General features: G+C 38.6%; 2 protein-coding genes across 2 annotated transcripts in view; both read left to right on the plus strand.

The window, feature by feature from the left end:
- Window positions 1-4969: 4969 nt before the first annotated feature.
- LOC116266639 (30S ribosomal protein S16-2, chloroplastic/mitochondrial-like) lies at window positions 4970-7968 on the plus strand. Its single transcript, XM_031647940.2, has 4 exons — window positions 4970-5071; window positions 5181-5365; window positions 5461-5506; window positions 7642-7968. Exons 2-4 carry the CDS (start codon window positions 5233-5235, stop codon window positions 7859-7861), a joined length of 399 nt encoding a protein of 132 aa, XP_031503800.1. The 5' UTR covers window positions 4970-5071; window positions 5181-5232; the 3' UTR covers window positions 7862-7968.
- A 5650-nt stretch (window positions 7969-13618) lies between these two features.
- The window catches only part of LOC116266798 (uncharacterized), a 30556-nt gene continuing 21303 nt past the window's right edge, over window positions 13619-22871 (plus strand). The window contains exons 1-2 of the mRNA XM_031648182.2: window positions 13619-15616; window positions 16795-16850. Coding sequence (XP_031504042.1) covers window positions 13855-15616; window positions 16795-16850 — 1818 coding nt within the window. The 5' untranslated portion in view covers window positions 13619-13854. The remainder of the gene's footprint in view (window positions 15617-16794; window positions 16851-22871) is intronic.

Here is a 22871-nt window from a genome sequence, read left to right on the forward strand (position 1 = left end):
TTGCTTCAAGAAAATACATTTCTTCCACCATTAGGTATGAAAGAAAATAAAATATTCATGAAATGAAAAGCAACATAGGAAAACACTCATTGGGGTCCTAATCGGGTGATTAAGAAATAAACTAAGCGTGAAATGACATGAAAATGCACTTTTAACATGTACAAATTTGTGAATGGCTTTTCCAGATTGGACAAGTCTCAACCTCAAAAATTAACACAAGAATGACGAAATCCCAACCCCAAACACTCATTCTCACCATGCATTTGCCCATTAATTAAAAAAAAATAGAATATCATGCATGAACATCATTTCAAACATATATGAGGAGTAAGACAATATAGCAAGCATATTTTTGGAGATAAAATGAAGAAATGTAATTTATTCCGCCTTGCTTGTACTCTCAGTGCACTCAAGATATAGCTCTTGATTCCAGACAAAAAATCATTTGAGCTTTCTTGCACGGCTATGGAGAGGTGGTGAGAGAAAAAGAGGAAATTAAAATGGATGATTACATACCTCGGATATGGATGAGCCTCCTCCTTTGAATGATTCAAGGATCACCTCGAATGAAGCTCCCAAAATGATCAAATGATTCCTCTAAAAGGTTTTTTTGTGCTCCCTTGAGAAGTTTGAACTTGGAGATGTTTGCTCCTAAAGTTGGAAAAGAAGAGAGAAATGGAGAGAGAGGCAAATCTTCAAGTGATGGAGCATTAGAAATCCCCCAAGGGTTAGCCTGAACTCAAGAGGGAGGATTGTGGGGGTATTTATAGAGATTTTTTGGAGCCAAAACTCAAAAATTGAATTTTTTTTAATTTCACAATATTTTCATCTAAATTTCAAATAATTTTGAATTATTTTCAATTTTTTTCTAAAAAATAGGTTTTGACTAAGAGGGATTGGCTATTAACCCTGCAAACACCCTTTTGAGGTGTGTGCAGGGCTATTGCCCACCCAAAGAAACCAAAAGAGGCGGTTTTTGCAAGAAAAGGGGGCGGGCCTGCATTGTTGCAGGCCCCTGCCTGGGCGCTGTTGCGCAAACGCGTGCAATGTGCTACTGCATGCAGTAGTGATCGCGTAAAGCAAAACGGCGCTTGATGTTGGCACACATGTTCAATGCAAAGACAGTCGTAAATAAAGACAACAAAAGCGTTAACTTCCTTTCAACACTTACATTTTTATTTTACAATGCTTGTGTAATCTATCATCTATGTGACTATGCCTTTTTTGTTTGTGATATGTTTTGAGTTCCATTACTTCGATATGTTTAAATCTTATTGTTTATTTTAAATTTCAGATTTTTTGTGTTATCTTATTTAGAAGATGATGAAAAATATTCAAAATTATTTTAGGAAAAAAAACCAAGTTATTGTTTAGGAGGAAGAAAACCAAGGGAAAGAAAACCAAGAGGGAGAAAACCAAAATGTTGGTTGTTCTAGTCCGAAAGCTCTTGATGTTGTTCTTTTTTACTCAGATTCTCCACCTTTTATGTATTCAAAATTGAAATTGCAAAAAGCATCATACGTGATTCATGGTTGCGACATCCTATATGGAAGATATCAGTAAATGAGAGAGATGAAGTTAGGCGAACATATATTAATTATGGGTCATATCAGCACAAGTGTCATAGATATCCAGTGTCAGATTCTTCAAATCATCCTCGTAAATTTCAATCTTCTTGGTTTTAAAATTTTCATAGTTAGAATATTCTCTCATGATAGATAGTGCATATTATTTGCCATGTTATCTTTTCAGTACTTCAGATTCAAATGATAGTCTATTTATTACTGAAGAATTCAGCGTTTAGAAGGGGGTAGGTGGTAGAGAGAAAACATGTGCATTTAGTAGTCTTGAATGGACAAGTCAAAGTTCTCCTCATAATATGAACGTGTGAGCATTTAATGTATTAAGTCGTCAAAGTCAACACATATATAAAATGATTGAAAAGCAAAGTTCAGATCTTGTTCACAACAACCGCTTAAGATTGAAGGCATCTGTAGACGTAGTTCGTTGGTTAGCATTTCAAACTTGTGCTTTTAGAGGCTAAGATGAAAGTTCAAGTTCATTGAATCAATGTAACTTTATTGAGTTCATTAAAACTTTAGCTAGTTATAATGATAGAGTTGCACAAGTTGTCTTGGATAATGCTTTAAAGAATGTTAAATATACATCACCAACCGTTCAAAAGAAATATTACATGTTTTTGCAAGTAAAGTGAAAGTTAAAATTATAGAAAAAATTGTTGATGCTAAATATTGTATTATTATTGATAAAACTCGAGACGAGTCTAAGAGAGAGCAAATGACTGTTATTCTTAGATTTGTTAATAAGCAAGGTCAAATTCAAGAGCAATTTTTAGATGTTGTCTATGTAAAGGATATTACAACAATTACTTTGAATAATGTAATTTCTACTTTGTTGTCTCAACATAATCTTAACATTCAAGATATACATGGTCAATGATACGATGGTATTAGTAATATGCGAGGTGAATAGAATGGATTACAAGCATTAATTTTGAATGAATATCCTTATGCATATTATGTTCATTGTTTTGCTCATGGACTACAACTTGTACTTGTTGTAGCTTCAAAAGAAATTGTCTATGTTCATAAATTTTTTGAACAATTAATATATGTCATTAATGTTGTAATGATGAATTACATGAAGTTCAAACAAATGAAATTGCATTTAGAATTGCTATAGATGAACTTGAAACAAGAAGATGACTTAATCAAATTGGATCACTACAGCGGTGTGATACTAGAAGAGGACTTAATCAAATGTTCGATGCAATATGTATAGTATTGAACAAAATAAGAAACAATAAATCAACATATCAAATACAAAGTGAAAGTCTTTCAGCTTATGACATGATCACATCATTTGACTTTGTATTTATTTGACATTTTGTACAAGAAATTTTGGGACAAAGTAATACTCTGTGAGTCATTACAAAAACAAAGACAAGACATTTTAAATGCAATGGTTATGGTTTATTATTAAAAAAAAGTTCATACAAGAACTTATGGAAAATGGTTGGGATTCATTTATAGATAATGTCGAAGCATTTTGTATGACACATGATATCCCTATTCCAGATATGGATGCTCAATATTTTGTCAGAATATCATGTTCTCGTCGTGAACATAATTTTATTATTGTGAGACATCATTATCATGTTGATATTTTTATTGTTGCCATTGATTCTCAGCTAGTAAAGTTAAACAGTAGATTTAACGAGAATTCTATAGAAATATTTTGTTTGATGTCGACATTCGACCCTAGATATCAATATAAGTCGTTTAATACACAATATGCATACACTCTTGCAGAGAAGTTTTATCTTGAAGTTTTTCTAGACTGTGATTTTATGAGTTTAAATTATCAGTTGAAACATGTTAAGAATGATATTTGTTATCATCCAAGTTTACAAACTGTGGATACACTATCAGAACTATGTCAAGCAATGGTACGTTGAAAAAAAATGAAGGATATCCTGATATATACAGGTTGCTTAGTCTTATTAACGCTTCATGTCTCCATTACAACCATAGAAAAGGCATTTTCTGCTATAAAACTTATTAAAACAATGTTGCATAACAAATAGATGATTAATTCTTTGCAGATTGTTTACTTTTATATATTGAGAAAGAAATTACTCAAATGTTTAATTTCAATGATATTATAGATGGTTTTTACAAGATAAAAAATCCTATAGCATAATTGCAATAGGTAAAGTATTTTGTTGCATCTTTTTTATAGTAATGTTTGTTTGAGTCATTATTTAGTTTCAATAATAAATGACGTAGTTTTTGTTTACATTTTATTGTGCAAGTGAATGAATAATGATATGTAACTATTTTCAATAAAAATAGACACATAAACTGATTGTGTTATATAGAAAGAATACAAAACTTTGTTTTAGGTAAGTAACATTTATTTTTTTGGTTTTGAAGTTTATATATGTATTTATTTGATATATTTTGAGTTGTGATATTTCTATATCCACCTTATGCTTACTGCTTACACTTACGTCGCTGTAATAGAAGTAGAGTATTTTATCTGTTAAGGACAGATCGTACTTTGTGCTAATGATACAAACAATTATTAAATATGTCGTAGGACAGATCGCGCTTCACATTCATGACGTGAGCAATTATATACAACATATATTCACTTCTACTATATTGTGATTTGCAAATATTATCTAAAGTGTGTGAGTCTATATATATATATATATATAATGTATTATAGTTCGTTGGACCGTTTGGCCCGCCCATAAAAAAAATCCTTGCTTCGCCCCTACTGGATGGAGTTATAGTGTCCAAACCCAACCCAATCAGCTCTCCCACCCGGTGCTTATCCTCAAGTATCGTAGATTTAGAATGGTGTATCTCCCATGAAATTCTCGACCTATAGAAATTAAAATTGCATTAATATCAAAGGATCAAACTGCATAGCCAAAAATATTTTGTTATTTTGAAAAGTTGCGATGTTGACGAAAAAGGAAAGATCTTGATAATTGAAAATCAATTTACCGTGATTACATCACAATTTTTAGCGATTTTTTTATTTTGCTTTTATTTTTTAAATTTTGTTTCATTGTTTTTATTTCTTCTTGTTTCTTAACATGATCTAAATGCAATACAACACTTATTACTTTATTACTTTTATTATTTGAACTGCACATTTTTTATCTTTTTATTAGTTCCTAATGTTTTGATTTGTTATTTTTTATTTCTTCACGTTTTTTTTAAGATTAAATAAAAACAATTTTACCAAAAAAATTCTCGATAAATACTTCGCCGGCAAAAATTTAAGATCGGTATTTGTAAGTATACTTCAAATATCGCAAACTATCACCGCATCACATCTTGAAGCGGTAAAAGATATGGTTCGAACTCTCTTTCTCTTAAATCGATGTTTTTATTGAAAACTTTATTTTCAATTGCCGAAAGGAGATTTTCTTGATAGTATTTAACGGAGTTGTTTATAGCAATATTTTTCCGATAAACATTTTTGCAAGTCTACCCTTTTCACTTACGATCCTTTTGGGCCCTAGCGGACGAAGGTGGTACACGGCAACTGCTACATTCTTTCTGAATCCCTCTGTTTTCTCTGATCCCTACGCTGTGATCTTGATTTTAGTTGCTACTAATCTTTGTGATCTTGATTTTTAGCCGCTACCCATCTTTGCCAAACTGGAAAAGAACCTGTTTCCAGAAAGCAACGATGGTTGTTAGGATTAGATTGTCGCGGTTTGGGTGTAAAAACCGGCCGTTCTACAGGGTGATGGCAGCCGATAGCAGGTGCCCAAGAGACGGGAAGCACCTTGAAGTGTTGGGTTATTACAATCCTCTGCCTGGTAACTGTCTTCTTTTACTTTTTCGGGTTTACTCAAATTGTCCTACTTCGATCTCTAGAAACGGTATTGAGAGGTTCAATTTGTGAGTTGTGCAGGACAGGATGGTGGGAAGCGCATGGGTTTGAATTTCGATAGAGTCAAGTGAGTCTCCTTCTCACCAGCATTCTTGTTTCTGTGAACATTTCCTCTTTTAAGTTGTGTTATTTTCTGGCGATTGATCGGGTCGTTGAAGAGTTATACTTCGAATTGTCGAGTAGAAAAGTTTAATGGTGTTATCTGGAAACAGCATTAAGATTTAGAGGATAATTAATCTTGATTTGATGCAAAAAGTAAATATTTGGTGCAAATATATGATTTTCTATTGCAGTTTTCTTTAATTAAGAGACAAATGCTACTTCGATCCCCATGTTTAGTAAAGATTATCTTTGTTTAGCAACTCACTCTTTAACTTGTTTTCGCTTTTTCTTCACGCCGTAAAGTTATGGGCCTGTGGGTCGTCTCAACATTACATTGTTTCCTTGTTGGTAAGGATAAAGTTGGCATTGAAGAATAGAAAACTTCCATGGGTATTTGCATACCTCTGTATTTTTGTTACTGCATGATAAAGTGTCTTCTACTGAAACTGCATCACGTGCTGAATCTAGTTTACCTCTTTCTTGTAAGTGTGCATGCTGAATCTGTTATTGTAATGCTTGTCTTGGTAAGTAGCCATGGTATTTGTATACCTCTGTATGTTTGTTACTGCATGATAAAGTGTCTTCTACCTGAAACTGCATCACGTGCCGAATCTAGTTTACCTCTTTCTTGTAAGTATGCATGCTGAATCTGTTATTGTAATGCTTGTCTTGGTAAGTAGCCATGGGTATTTGCATACCTCTGTATGTTTGTTACTGCATGATAAAGTGTCTTCTACCTGAAACTGCATCACTTGCCGAATCTAGTTTACCTCTTTCTTGTAAGTGTGCATGCTGAATCTGTTATTGTAATGCTTGTCTTGGTAAGTAGCCATGGGTATTTGCATATCTCTGTATGTTTGTTACTGCATGATAAAGTGTCTTCTACCTGAAACTGCATCACGTGCCGAATCTAGTTTACCTCTTTCTTGTAAGTGTGCATGCTGAATCTGTTATTGTAATGCTCGTCTTGGTAAGTATTTGGGTAGTTTTTTCTCATGTATCGCTAGGCAAAGGTTAAACAAGGACTCCCTGAAGTGATGTTTTCCTTCTGCTGGATGTGAATCCAGTATCAAGTTGTTAATTTGTAATAGGAAGCTCTTTGCTTTGATTATTAATATGGTTTGTCTTAGTCATGTAGCAATGCACTTTGAATGATTCCATATTGCTACAGACCTAGAATCTGTTTTCTTCCTGGAAAAATAGAGAATGAGGATGCTGCCAGTGGGCTGCTCTAATTCCAGAAATTTTGAAGTAAAAAGTACTTGTGTGCTTCAAGACATGTGATATCCCCAGTATATGCAAGGTGAGATCAGACATGCTGTTATTTTTATGAAAACTATGACTACTTGTGATCATTAATCTCAAGTCCAATTTGTAAAAATAAGAACAACTTTGTCATCAAGATGGAAGAGCATCCTTAGGGGTTTTGCTTGTTGGAGAAATGAGTCTGTCTTTGGGAAGAGGATTTAAGGAGTTAATAGGCAACCACATGATATCTTACTTATACTTTCTAGAGAAATTAAAGGTTCATAATTTATATATCGCTTCTGTAGTGTGAAGAGAGCTCTCAACCATGCTAGCATCATATTGCTGATTCCTAGATGCTTCTAGAGCTATTAACAGTTTCAACAATCGAAGCAAGGTTAAGATTGTTTACATATTCCATCTTGGCTTCTTTCATGAGGAGAAATGGGAGAAAGTAAATTTGGCAGGTAACTTGCCATTGATCCTCTATATGACAATTCCTTTTTTTTTTCTTATCTTTTCATCTACATGCTTGTTTGTCACACAATGTTGCATTTGCCGCTTCGTTTTTGTTAATTGGTTTGACAAGATGCAGATCTATGCTTGAAAATTTGATTTTTTTCTTTTTCTTTTTTCTTTTTTGGGGGGGGAGGGGGGGGGGGGATGCAATACGTCCTGTTTGTCTGATTCATCTGCTTTGTCTTTACGATGATGAGAATTTTGTGCATCTATGCATGCATGTGAGTGTGCACAGGCACACATTCAAGTGTGGATGCAAACTCTCCTCTTTATATAGCCTAAAGACCCTTTTGTTTTTTGTTGATGTTAGTAACTTAGCACTATTTCATTATTCAGATACTGGTTGTCCGTTGGTGCTCAGCCCTCTGAACCGGTTCAACGAATTCTTTTCCGGGCGGGGCTTCTGCCGCCACCTCCTATGCTAGCAATGTCACGTAAGGGTGGGCCTCGTGATCCTCGTGTAATTGATCCTTTAAGCGGCCGCCCTCTTCCTAGTGGTCAGCCAGAAGGTGATGTCAAGGAAGATGAAGTTGAAGATGAAGCAGCAACCTCTTGAAAGATATCTTTTGTAGTTGAGAAATACAACATATGGACAAAATTTTTAATTACTAGAATGATTTTGGCCTTAATAATATATTCAGAATGCATCCTAGTTGGATTGTATGAATGTGTGTACATGAGAGAGAGAGAGAGAGAGAGATGGCAGGGGTCTGTTATGGCCGTTATCCTTTCAGGTGGCAGGAACGAGTATTTGACTAATCAGGAACCAATTAGCCTTTGAGAATGTAATCTCCAGTCTAAGTTTTAAATGATGTTGGCTAGCCAATTCTGTTGGTTGGTGCTATTTATACTCAAGTTTCCCTTGATTGGTTGCCTGCAGCCGGAGAAGGTTGGATGCAATTCCTTTTGGTATCTGCGTGGAAGTTACGGTGGGTTGCTGTCTTATATGCAAGAAACCATATATGGCTATTTTCTCTTGGTAGGATGCCTCTTGATGGATGAGCCGTTGATTACAGGTGAAACAGTGTTGTATGTATCATATAATACAGGGCCGCATCGTACAATACATATTGTCACGTTTCAAAAATGCGATACGATAGCACCTGTATCGTACAGTTACGATACAGGCACCGTATCGTATGATATGGTTACGATACGATATAAGTACAATACAATAATTTTTATTGATTTTTTATTATTTTTTGAGAACTTATTATTTTTTTTCTAATTATATTTTTTTTAAAATACAATACGTTACATTTTACGTTATTGCATATGTTAAAGCCATTACAACATTGAGTGAAAGTGTTAAAGTTGACTGTGATCTGAAGCGTCAGATTTCCTTGACCAGAAACGTCGACGATAGTACAGCATTACTAAAAATAATTAATGGTCGTGGGTCGTAATTCTCATTTGCAGTTTGCATTGAAGGCCAAGTTGCTGCTAGTTTTTCTGCTGGGTCGCACTGTTGGCCTGTTGGGGAAGAATCTAGAAGGATGAACCTCCAGATTGGTTTCTAAGGAGGCCGATCGAATTATCCCGTTGTCAGGTTGGTGTCTGCGTGAGCCTTTCTTACCAATCGAGAGAGAGAGAGAGAGAGATGTATATGCAGATGTGAAGAGGGACATGGAAGTGCCAAGACAAACACTATGTTTCTCAAGAAACTGTTCAAGTAATGTTGGATCTGTAAACTTTACACTTTGTGGCCATATATATTTCGTAATTCGTAATCAAGAGGCTCTTCTACATTTCGAAGATGATGTTGGCCTGGTCCAAGGAAAATGCAGGTAGGCTATCTGATGTATACTTGCAAGGGAAGCATACGAACCTAGATTAACCCTCACACGTGCCGGTTGAGTCAAAGGTACAGTCGGCCTCGGTCAAGTGGGATCGACATTAAAAAGGTGTTAACAGTCCGTGTTAACCATCTTTATACTTTAGCCAAATAAAATATTTGATCGAATTGGGTGTAACAATCACTTACTTCGGTTTGTATCCGCTGTTCTCCATCTTCTTTCATTGGTTCATCTAATTGCACAGGGAAAAAGGTAATGAGAGGGACCTTTCAAATCAATTTCATTTTTGTCATTCCTGGTATGAAAGCACAGCACTGCTCTTATTTTGATGTCAGGCGACAGGAGTGCAATTTCTGGGCATGCAAGAATGTCTGTCCTGCATGCAAACTCTGACACGGTATATGTATTCTCTTGCATATGACCAATTGAACAGAAGCCTCTGCATGGCTACACGGGGTTTTTCTCACTTTACATCCCCAGCTTGGTATGCAAACCTGGCGCTTTGGGACACTGAAGATGTTGAATTTCACTGCTCTACATGTGTAGTAGACAGTGAGAATACAGAAGATCTGTTGCAGCACAATAATACGAACGAAATATCATCGTCACATAAAAACGGAGGCTAGAGGCTTCTTTAATCAGTAAATCTATGTTCAAGTCGCTGAGGTAATTCTTTCAATCGTTAGATGAAAAAAGATGGACTACCAAGTTAAACAGCCAGAACTATATTGATTCGTAGAAGAGAACCTTGAGTAGCTTACAGATCAGATAAATTGCTTGTAGATCCAGTGTCTGGTTTCTACACACATATAGATCAAGGCCTTGCTCACACTTGCAGATCTTATAGGTTCCAAAGAAAGTATGGTTCTCTACACCATCATATTGATCAAGGTCTTCTCTACACTTGCAGATCTTATAGCTTCCTCTTACGCTTTATTTGGAGGATGCACATCCACAAAATTTACAATGTGATTAACAAATAATATATTACATTACAGTTGAAGTCTTAAAAAAATGCCAGAATATTTTCAATCATTGACTTCCAAGACTTCTTAAAGTGCCCCTAAAATTTTTTTCTGCATCATCTCTTCCAGTTCTAGGTAGGAAGCAAGCGTGACGCCCCATCTGCAGTTACTGAACCAGGGTGGTCTCTGAGCACACCTTGGGCCTTTGTGGTCTTCTTTGGTCAGCATCATCTCCTTTATTGGTCTTTCCCTCATCCCTGTTTCGTCCAAACTTCCAAAACCGATGGAATTTAGTCCATAATTTGCGAGGTTTAGAGGGAAGTAGTTTTTCAGTAACTGCGTTGCTGGTGTTCAGGGTGTCTGCTTTAGAACCAGTGTCTCTTCCAGTCGCTTTTGTAAGGTCAAAATGGGGAGGTTGCTGTGAACTTGTTGCAGCAAGTGATTCGTCCGCAGAAATACTAGTGTCAAAAGCAAGAACCTGTAGTGATCGTGCCTTTTCAACAGTCCTTTGACATCTACATTCTGGGGGAAGTTCAACAGTTTCTGAAGACAGGAATTGGCATTTTCAGTGCCTAGCAAAGAAGATCGCAGTTGAAGCAACATGGAAACAGTAAATGCTGAAATAAATTTTCCACAATAAGATCTTGTTATTCCAAACTGAAAATCGCAGACCTCATTAGAATCAAGGGGATTATTTTAAAAAGATCTACCAGATGACAATACAATGATGAGCAACCAACTGACAACAAGTGGTATAATGAAAAGATGTTTCAATAACTGAAGGCAAGCTTGTCAGAGATCCAATGGGAGGCGAAGTAGAAAAAAAGTCCGCCATGGCTATCATGTTGCCTGCTCCTGTCATTAAAGCAACAAATATGCAATAAGCGTCATGTTCCATAAATCAAAATAATTCCAAGTTCTACTTCTGCTTCATATGCAGAACATGCTAATTTGATAGTCCTCACATCAGGATCAGTCTCGTCCAGACTAGTGACCTTTCCCAAACTTCCTGACAAACTATCACCAGCCGCATTTTGCAATGCTTGATTCGTAAAAAGATAAGGACTGCTATCTAGAAATCTGTCATTCATTTCCACAAAATTCTCCGTGAAAGATACAGAGGTAAAACCTGTCATGGAAATGGTTCCAATGGAGCTTCCTCAATTGAACGAAATATTGTACGTCAACATAAAGCACATGTAAGAATGGTGTCGAAAGTTCACTCATTTCTGAAACAGAATTGAACAGAAAGTGACCGATATAGAACTAAGAAGATTTGGCCTCAAAACCGACAGTCCACAACGTGTGCATTCTTCAGAAAAATGGGTGAGAAAAGCATGAAGGAGAAACAAGACAATCTTCCAAACATGCTTCTGATAAGTCAAACTTCTTAATGACAGCCAGCAGTCAGGACTTGGAAAGTCAATAACTCGCTACCTTCCCCAGGATGGACTGAAGGTTATTCACCACATCCAATCCATCATATTTAACAAAGCAAGCAAGATAGTGTCTGTCAAATCAACAAATACAAAAAATTTGTCTTGTCTATATTGAGTTTCTTGGTACTTGAGGCACCAAAGCAGCAACATCCGCAGCAGCATTGCCTGACAGTAACTGCCTTCTCTGGATATAGTCTTGAAAAATCCTGATCAAACATAATCTCCAGCTCAGAATTTTGAACAAAGCATCCCCAGGTGCTTTCTGTTTGAAAAACAAGCAAACAGTAATCAAACTAGGAGTCTGACAAGTAATAAAAACCAATTAACATGAACGGGAAAAAGAGAAAGAAAGGTTTAAGCCATTTACGTCCAGGTAAATACTGGTTCAAGTTTCAATCTATGAAGGCCTTGCTTGAGTCAAGAACCGCTCAGCTAGTTGATCAGCGTTCTCGCCAGAAGCTTAAGCCTTCAGTAAATTCTTGCAAGACCAAGCCAATTTTGAGTCATTATTGTTCCTAAAGTTTCCAAACTCGTACCTGATGGACAGATTTGAGAGTGCAAGCCTTCTGAATGGCTAGCTTGACACAACCATTCAGAAATTCACACTCGAAAAGGAGACATTTGGATATAATATTGTACAACCCCAATTTAGACTTCATAATTCATATCCAAGTTCTGATATGGATCCAATTGAAAAACTCATTCAGAGACCAAAACAGATATTTAGATCAAGATATGGATCCAAATCCCAAATCCATATCCAAAACAAACCCTACAGCCAGATCAAATCTCAAGTTTATATTCAAAACCAAACCTTAGAATCAAATGTGGATCCAAATTCAATCTTTAGATTCAAAGGTCCAATCCCACCATTAGATCCAAATCCAAAACAGGATTTCGAATCCAACCCATATCCAAAACGTAATTACAGATCTGAACTAGATCCAAATCCCAATTCTGGAGCCATTTGATCCAAATCTGAGATTTAGATCCAATCTCAATATCATCTAGACAAAAGATCCAAATCTTTAGTCCTGATCTAAAACTAGATCCAATTCTGTGTTTTTATATTGATCCAAATTAAAAAAAATGAGAGCCAGGCTCAAATATGATATCCAGACTCGAATTCAAAATATGTTATTTTAGATCCATTCTGAGGTTTTGATCCAGATCCAATTACAACAACGAGTTCATGATCCTTTTTTCATATCCAAGTCCATAATCAAGATCCATATCCATTGCATGAATCCATTTCAGACTCCAAAATTCCAATATTGGCATGCCTTAATATTTGGGCTGGGTTTCAGATCCAAATCCAAGTCAAGGACTCCTATCAGGCCCAAGGATTGAGGCATCATGGTAATTTTTTAAAATACCCACGATTTCTTTTTCAAAATTCTCAAAATGCTCAACTTTTTCAAGATATCCTTAAATTTCGCAAAAAGTCTTTGATTTTGTTGAAATATCTTTTTTTTTCAAAAATACCCTCATTTTGAATAGGATGATAATGTTTTTGCTGTAACATGAGATTGTTGGATGGGTTTTTCCTAAAACCGATCATGGTTCTGTTGTATCATGAAGATGTTTGATACTTTCTTCTTAATAAAATATGATGATACTGGTTCCTAACACATCAAAAATGTTTAGTTCATTCAAGTTGTCTTGTCGTGATGGCGTAGTGATATTGGTCGTGCTGCAGGCATCATGTAATTAAAATCTGGACAAGGATATCTCTACATTTATATGCATAAAATGTGTGATGTGCAAACACATTCAACTTTCAAAAAGAGTTTTGAATCAAAAGTTTGGATTAAAAATTAAGTACTAAATTCGGGGATATTTTAAAATACGTAACTAATGAACAGCTAAAATAGAGCAATATGTAGTTGCGTTAGATACCTTTCCATCCTAAGCGTGAAGGATGTAAGTACGAATATGGATGCTTTGATATACAAGTAAAATAAATTAAAAAATTATTTTAAAGTTACCAGATATTAGCTGCAACCTACGGCGAGGATGGATCATCAGATAATTTACTTAGGCTCAAAGATCAACATTTTCAGAAAAGTGGTCGGTGCTGTTCACCTTGGAAGACTTATTCAGGCAACCGTGCATCCTTCTCCCCTTCAGGCGCAAGAGTGTGGAAGAATGTCTCTGCCTGTCAAACTCTATATAGAAGGAACACCATCAAAAGGTCGTCGCTTTGACATCGTTTCTGAGTTTCAACGCTGCCATGTAGTGTCTCCAGTCAGCGGTTTGCACAGAGGGGTTTGTGTGAACGAAACCCCTTCACCTTCTAAGTAGGAGATGGCAGAAGACTAGAGGCCGTCGAATGGAAGAAGGCCCGCCATGGAGGTCCCCGAGTGCCCCGTTTGCCTTCTGGTGTACAACGGGGAGGAGGCCGTTCCAAGGGTGCTCTCCTGCGGCCACACCATCTGCGAGCCCTGCCTCCAGCAGCTTCCCCCCTACCTCCCCAACAGCATCAAGTGCCCAGAGTGCAATCAGGTTGCGAAGTTCCCCGCTCAGGGGCCCTCTGGATTGCCCAAGAACATCGATCTCCTGAGGTTAATCCCTCATAGCACCTCACAGAAGACAGCCCAGAGAGCACCACCTTCGAGTTCTATCAAGAATTCATCAGATGGTTCCTTGTTTGGGCTCCCCACAGATAGAAGTTGCAGAAGTTGGAAGGATTTGACCGTTCCCAGTGATGTCATTCAGGTCTTGGATGAGAAAGGGGACTCTGATATTTCCTTGGGGGTGGCGTCCTCGTCTTGGTCATGTTTAAGGAAGAACCAGAATGTTGGTTTGCTGCCGCTTCTCATTGGTGATGGTGGTTCATCTGGTTCTGTGATTAGGCTTACCTATGGTTTGAGAATTTTGAAGATTTTGGATGGTCTCAGTAGGTTTGAGAAGGACGAATTGACGTTTCTGTTGAAAGCATCAGCGATGGGTCGAAGGGTTTGTAAGCTTTATGGCTTGTGGATGAATTCCGACGGGCGAGTTTTCCTGGTGTTTGAGAGATTTCGTCTGGAAAATCGGTCAATTTTAGATGGATTGAGAGGTGGGTGTTTGGTGAAACCTATTGGATGTTCGCCTGATTCAAGAGATGTTATGGTCAGGTTCTCAAGTTTGGCATTGGAGATTTGTGAAGCTGTCATGGTCTTGCACTCACAAGGCATAGTTCTTGGGTTTCTGAGCCCTGTTTGCTTTGGTTTTGATGAATACGGGCACGTCTTAATCGATCTAAGCAACAGTCTTCTGGAAAAAAAAAGAATTCAGGAGGCCTTCCTTGGCTCCATGGTAGATCGAAGCGAAGAAGATGAATTTGACGATTTAGTTTCAAAACAAATATTTATCAGCCCAGAGGCTTTCAAGAGGCTGTACAGTGAGAACTTAGGCGCTGGTTCATCAACAACAAATTTGAATCACTCTGATGCCAAATTTGAGTTGGAAGCTTCCTTTTCTTGTAAATCCGATGTATGGTCATTGGCGTGTATGTTAATTAAGCTGATTCTCGAAGACCCATTTGTTGACGAGTTTCTCTCTGGCTATTATGGTTATTGCTTCGCAGAAAGCAGAGAAAGCATTGGTGTCGGTGTAGGTGATTATATGAGTTGTATAAAGAGAAAGGTAGCTGATATGGCACCTATATTTGGTGCAAAATTTGAAGAGTTGCATAATGTTCTTTCAAAATGCTTGGATCTTGACGTGGATACACGCCCTCAAATGAGTGATGTCTGGAAAGGCCTTAAGGCCATTACCTACGGATGTGGTTCTGATGAATTGCAAGTGCAATTTCAACATGAGAAAGTTGAATGGTGCTTGGTGCTTGCTCATCTCTATTCTGTACATAGATGTTCTAATTCCTCCCAGCAGAGGGATAAAGGGTCAATGCTAGATAAGGTTGATCAAGTTGCCTTGGTCGATGGTTCAGGCCTAAACTCAGAGTCGTGCAGTAATGTCAACATTGGGCATACTTCGGAGGGGTGTCGTCGTGTCACCGTCACTCAGACATTTGACGATAAGGTTGTTGAGCAAATTCCCAATGATGGTGGCAAAACTATCACTCTGAGGGGTCACCTTGATTGCATCACGGGCTTAGCCATTGGGGGTATGACTAAACATGGAAGGGTTAACTTTGATTATGTTGTTGAACTGCATTGTTTCCTCTGGAAAGTTTGAGGCCGTTAAGAATGGATATGCTAAACACTTCTTTGTGCTTCTGTATGTTCATATATTGCAATAGTTCTAGAATCTAGCTACATATTCTTATATTTCCTCGTTGGAATTTTGGCCTAAGCGAAGGTTTGTTGATGGCATGGTTCAAGATTATCTAGCACCATAGTTTATCAGTCATGCAGAGGGGTGGTGACGTGCAACCTTCTCGTGGCATCTAATGTGACTTGAATTTCACTGGAATGTTGTTAAACACAGTAGTACTGGCGAGATTTTTATGCATATGGATAAAGGTTGCAGCCTTGCAGGAGAAACTGAAAAGTTAAGTCGTCAGTCACAGAGATATGACTGTAAAACTCTTGATTCAAATATTTCCCAAGTTACTTGAAATGTATAGCTAACATGAACAAAATAATGCTAGAATTCATTCTATTGATGGACTGGACACCAGCTGATGAGTTGAACATTTACTTTAAAATCTGTGAACAAGTGTTGATTTAGCAGGTTTTCATGATCATCACAATAGGAGTGAGTAGGTGAGTCTTCGAAGGGGCATTTAATAGCATATATAAAATTCCTATAAAATCTTTGTATCACATGCATACATGTGCAGACTGGTACAAGCAAAATGCATTTAAAATGGAAATTCATAAACAACACAAAGTATATAGGAATGAGCAATTTTTTTGAGCTCAAGGGTTGTAAACAAAAACTTGTGACATGTCCCTAATGAGTAAATTGACTTGAAGATTTACTTCATCTTTCCAGTTTTCTGATCTATTCTGTTTCTGATCGAATGGATTCATTGTTCTTTAGTACCCTCAGAATCTTTATTATGAAATTCTTTAGTAGCTCTTGTTTTGCTCCAGGCAAACAATCCAGTTCAACCATCTTTAAGCAAACATTCTGCTTCAATTGATAGAAATTTAGCTTACTCTTTTGTGTTTAATAGTGACAACAAGTAACCATTTGTTGTATCAGCAATCCTTTTGCTAATGGAATTTCTTATTTGGAAATTTTGAAGCTATCTATACCTTTGTCTTTAATGGTTTGAGTAGAATTTTTCTCAAAGTAGCTTGACTTATCTATTGGTTATCTTTCTTTATTTTGTAGGTGGTTATTTGTTGAGCTCATCCTTTGACAAAACAGTTCGTATGTGGTCTTTACAGGTATCCATCTTTGTCCATTTGTTAATCTCACAAGGTTACCTTGTCAACCAAAAACTTCACTGCAAAATGCGCCAGGTTCTGGCTATGCCTGTTATTATCTCAAAAAGTGAAAGCTTGGTGTTATGAAGAAGCTGCTGCGGTCCTATGATGGCTGTATTAGGCAGAACCTTCTTTAAGGCAGTTAGATTCTCACAAGTCTATCAGCTTTTACTCTCATATATGCACATATTTTTCATGGAACCTATAGACCATGAAATAGCTTAGTTTCTTATATTTTCCTTTTGAATTGGGGAAACCCTCAGGTTTTGATTGTGGTGGAAAATTTCCAAGCTAGAGGTACACATTTATCTTGTCTTGGTCTGCTTTACCCTCCTGGTTACTCAATTGCTCGTATACACTGAAGTCTAAGTCACATGGGTACTGGTACAGAAGATATGGGTACAGACACGTTAACTTTAGAAAATTTGGGATGGGGATACAGCATGATATATACATATATGTACAGTCTTACAAAACAATCAAAAGGAAAGCAACATTTAAATAAACGAGTGATGTAAATAAAAACATTGTATGTTAGTGAACAATAACCCTAAAAAACAGAAGGAAAACTGAGTTAAAAAAATTAAATCAAATAATATAAGTAGTTTGGATCAGCTTCCTGCTAAAGGTACCCAAGTGTTTCCAAGTACCCATAGGTATGGGTATGGCGACACGGGTACGTGGACCTTATTGAAGTATCCATGTGATTTAGACTAAAGTACAATAAGCTTTCTAGTTGCTGATATTATTAGTGTTTGGCTTGATTTCAAAAAGGCTTCTTGACCATCAGCTGAATGTTTCAAGTGCACTGAATCATGCAATTCAAGGAAAACACATTAAAGAATGCTTGTGTTCTATGAGGACCAAAGGAGAAATCTAATTTAATGATACGATAGACTGGCTAGAAATTGCTTTGAATTTGAGCAAATCCTGATTGTAGTCTTAATCAATGTATGTAAAGTCCATTTCGTGAGAACACTTGAAAAATCTTGATATGCATGCCAAGGATAAAAACTGAGGTGATGCCGATCACCTTCTTGTGAAGTTATACACATCATTTATCGGCATGAATAATGTGCAGCTTGCTTGAACTTGGGACAGACTTTTTTTCTATGTTGCAGGGGAATATGTGTAGCTTCAAGGTACAACCTGCAAAATGCTATGGGCACATGCACACTCATAAACACATGCTGATATACAAAGTTAACAAAAAGTGAAGCTCAAAAAGGCAAATGTCTTTCTCCTAGAAAACACCAAATGTCACACCCCGACCTTTTTAACCCTCAAACTATTTTTTTTTCTAAACATAAAGCATCGAGGTGTGACTACCCAACAATTCAAAAAGACGATGAGCCAAGCAATACAAAACAATGGGGCGAACTTTCATTGATATAACCATTTTGTTTCATACAAATTCACATCTATGTGCATGACCAAAATGCCCCAAAATCAATAACATTGATGTCTAACAAAAAGAAGACATCAATAAAACCAAAACATGACATGCCGACACTACAAACGACAATCCCAAAACCACCCCAGTAGGACGTGAGTGAAGCCATCCGCCCAACCTGTTGCCCCGGGTCCGCCAAAACCAGAAAAAGAAAACAACTGAAGGCTCAGCATTCGCAGTATGGCAACAAGCCAGGAAAATGCCAAACCCTCTCAAGTAAGGCTCAAATAAAGGGACAAATATCAACCCATCTATCGTCATGTCGCGTCTGAGTGCGACACGTAAAAGCCACTTGATGGCCACACTAACACAACATCAGTCACATGCGAAGCATGCTTAAACATAATACTCGCATTCATATCAATCACATATACGTCAGTCACATGCATTCTGTAAAAGACATTGCATTTTCATTAACTTTAGTGCATTAACAGTTCCTGTGGGTGCAACACAAGCACGTGCACACCGCGGGCGGCCTACAGCCGAGAGACAACCCCCGTGGTGGCCCATAACAGTATGGATCCATTTCACCCGCTGCAGCGGTAGAGCACTCATCCCTGGATGTGTGAAGTCCAAGGTGAGATACTCAGCCTTCCCTAGGACACCCAGGTTGGGAAGGCAGGAGCCCAACGCTCCAAGCACAACACACAACAGAACCCTAGGGCCTTGCACCGCCTGCGCTCTGACAGGCGAGACCAGTGGGCAGTGGCAATCAAGGGGGACGTCTCCCAAACACATAGCCACATCCCACTGGCCTCTCATCTCTTAGTTATTCATTCTTATCATTATAGTTACACATTCACAAGATGACTGGCTAGCACACGAGGTTAGTACACTTCACGAGTGCACCCACACCTCCGATTACCTCCACATGAGGTCTATACATACAGTAACAGTCATTGCTAGCCGTCATACCATACGGGTACAACTACCCTCCAAAACATCCATTTGCATCATTGCCCATGGCAATGCATATGCAACAACATACACATTCATATCAATCATCACATCAATCCTCACATCAATAATGTCAATCACCTCTTTGAAAAACATAGCCAATCCACAGAGAGTAGTCTCGATCTGCGGTTGGCTCGTAGCTGTCCTATGCAGTTATCATTCTATGATGCTTTCTAATGCACAATTGGGGTCGAGGAGACACTCGACTCGATACCCCGCCTCATCTGTCCTAAACAGATATCAATTCTAGCATGCACATGCCAATGCGTAACATTTTTAAAACGAATGACTAATAATCTTTTTAACTCATTCATATCATGTAAGCAACATACACATACTCAATCACAAAACAGTCAATCAATTAACATCACAATCCTATGATCCCTTGATCCTAGGAGCACCCAATCACACAATTGCCCTAGGCAGGAATTTGCCTGGAAAGTTGCCATACCTGTGGCGCGCTCACCAAATTCTTCAAAATGCCTCAAGCTTCGAACTCAAGGTCGACGGGATGAGCCCGGTGCACCTGTAAACATAAACAAGAATAAGGTTTCTACTAGATACCTACACCAATCAAACAAAAACGAACAAATACAAGATAAAATCCTTGAGGCACGTGTCGTCGCCTCAAGAGGGTGTCGACGGAATGTGTCGACCAACAAGCTCTCCAATAGGCCTCCTCCTTTACGCCTTGACGTTGCCTCGAAATATCAAAACCCTCAACCATCAATCAATCCATCACTGATTCCTTCTTCAATAACGTTCTTTAATTAAGACATCAACCCCAAAGTCACATCCAAATACGTATATATCCCTAATTAACTTCATGATACACCCGTTCATCGAAGTCTGCGCTACACTCCCTAAGACGGTTCTGAATCTTCCCCACAACCTCACAATCTCTACCATGCTTCCCTAAAGCTTCGAAAATTAATCCATCATGCTTAAACGATCATTAAATACATGAATCATCACTTTCCAACGCAAATCCTAAGTTTTCCCCAAAAACAAAATTACTAACATGCGTCCCAAAATCATCAATTCTAAGCTCTAGCATGCTCGAACCATAATTATACATGCTTTAGAAGGTAATATTCATTTCTTTGAGCTTGATTAGGTATCGCTCACGCCAAAACAAGCCTCCAAACTGCTACAACCCTTCTAGCAACCACTTCACACGTCCGATCAAGTGCCAATGCTCGAGATTGCTTGCTGTCGCTGCTCACTACACGCCCTACTAGCTGGTAAGAGGGGAAAAACGTCCCTAAACCGCAATCCAACCCCAAAACGCCATGGAAAGAGTCAACACACGTCCAAAAAGGTTCAACACAAAATCTGTTGCTAACCCACGGTAGTAGTGGGAGAAAAAAAAACTGAAACGAACCAGAGAAAGGGACGCTGACAGAGAGGAGAGACAGAGAGAGGAGGGGTTCGGTCAAGGGGGAAAACGGCCGTGGGGTGAGAAGAGAGAGAAAGAGCAGGTGGGGGAGTGTGGGTGAGTGAGAAGAGGGTCGAGCGGTAGAGAACCAGCGGAAAGAGGGGAAAGAAAGTGGCGAGAGAGAAGTAGAGGGGACGTGCGGCAGAGAGAAAAACAAAAAAAAAAGGGCATGAGTGGCAGAGAAAGAAAAATCGCACGAGAGAGAGAGGGTTTACCAAGCCGCCGGCGCTGCCACCTCCGTCGCCGTTCCAGCCACCACCACCCGACCGTCACTCTCCTCCCTCTGCGCTGCCACGGGAGACCACCAGGAGACGACGAAGAAGGAAGGGAAAGGCGAGGGAGAAGGGCCTCGCGTCGGGCCCTTACGCGAGTGGGGGTCGGGTCCAGGTCTGGACCCTAACTCGACCCGACCCGCCGAACCAACGAGCGTTACATCCTACCCTCCTAAAAAGAAAATTTCGTCCTCGAAATTTAGCTCATACCTCAATGCAAGAACAAGTGCGGAGATCTCTTCCGCATGTCCTCCTCATGCTCCCATGTACTCTCCTTCAACCCATGGTACTGCCATTCCACTTCCACTAAAGGAATTCTCTTCGTGCGAAGCACTTGTTCTCGATGATCCATTATTCTAATGGGCTGTTCTTCCATTGTCAAATCATCTTGTACTAGAATACCTTGAAAATCAATCACGTGTCGGATCTGGTACGTATTTTCGAAGCATGGAAACATGGAAAACGTCATGAACATGACTCAAATCTGGTGGTAACGCCAATCTGTATGCCACCTCTCCAATCTTCTCTAATATCTCAAAAGGTCCTACGAACCTCGGGCTCAATTTTCCCTTCGCACCAAAGCGAAAAACACCTTTTGTAGGAGAAATCTTTAAAAACACATGATCATCCACCTCAAAAGCCAATTCTCTACGACGAATGTCAGCATAACTTTTTTGTCTACTCTGAGCAGTCAACAACTTTTTTCGTATCAATTTCACTTGGTCGGTGTAGTGTTGCAATACTAAAGGGTTTTCGATCTTACCATCACCCAATTCGGCCCAACAAGTTGGCGATCTGCACGGTCTTCCATACAAAGCCTCAAAAGGTGCCATCCCAATACTAGAGTGGTAACTATTATTGTAAGCAAATTTTGCCAGTTTCACATGTTTGTCCCATTCTCCTTTCCACTCTAAGACACATGTACGCAACATGTCTTCTAAAGTCTGAATAGTCCTCTCTGATTGCCCATCAGTTTGGGGATGAAATGCTGTGCTCATCTTAAGCTTGGTACCCAAAGCTCTCTGTAATTGCCCCCAAAACCTAGAGGTAAAACGCGGATCTCGATCCGAAATGATAGACTTTGGCACTCCATGCAATTTCACTATCTCGCCAATATACAACTCTGCGAGACTTTCCAATGATTGATTGGTTCTAATTGGCAGAAAGTGAGCAGACTTCGTAAGTCGATCAACAATCACTCATATGGCATTCTGTTGTCTTTTGGTACAAGGCAACTCAACCACAAAATCCATCGTAATGTCTTCCCATTTCCACACTGGAATATCGATTCTTTGCAACAAGCCTCCTGGCCGCTGATGCTCTGCTTTTACCTGTTGGCAAATCAAGCACTTTGCCACATATTCTGCAATTTCACGCTTCATTCCAGGCCACCAAAAATTTCTTCTCAAATCTTGAAACATCTTTGTACTGCCCGGGTGAATAGAAAACTTCGATTTGTGAGCTTCATCAAGCAACAAACGCTTCACCCCTTCATCTCTAGGAACCCATAATCTCTGCCGAAACCGCAATGAACCATCTTCATCTTGATGCCAAAGAGAATCGTTCTTCTGGCTTGTTTCCATGTTCTTAGCAAACTCTGGATCTTCCTTTTGCTTCATTACAAGTTCTTCCATCAAGGGATGTCGTGCCTTGTGCTCATCACAAATGCAAGGTTGCCAAGCTATCACATCTTGCAATAATGTCCAAGAACGAGTCAACATACTGCACATTGTCGCATTGGCATGCCTGCTCAACGCATCTGCCACCACATTCGCCTTGCCTGGATGATACGATATGGTGAAATCATAATCCTTTAAATATTCGATCCATCTTCTTTGCCTCAAGTTGAGATCCCTTTGCGA

Source organism: Nymphaea colorata, chromosome 13 (assembly GCF_008831285.2).
Source record: "Nymphaea colorata isolate Beijing-Zhang1983 chromosome 13, ASM883128v2, whole genome shotgun sequence".
In the NCBI taxonomy this organism is placed as follows: Eukaryota; Viridiplantae; Streptophyta; class Magnoliopsida; order Nymphaeales; family Nymphaeaceae; genus Nymphaea; species Nymphaea colorata.

Coding starts and splice junctions, on each gene's coding strand:
- LOC116266639 (XM_031647940.2), top strand. CDS start 5,233: ATGGTTGTTAGGATTAGATTGTCGCGGTTTGGGTGTAAAAACCGGCCG. Junction 5,366..5,460: donor TTATTACAATCCTCTGCCTG/GTAACTGTCTTC, acceptor TGAGTTGTGCAG/GACAGGATGGTGGGAAGCGC. Junction 5,507..7,641: donor TTGAATTTCGATAGAGTCAA/GTGAGTCTCCTT, acceptor TTCATTATTCAG/ATACTGGTTGTCCGTTGGTG.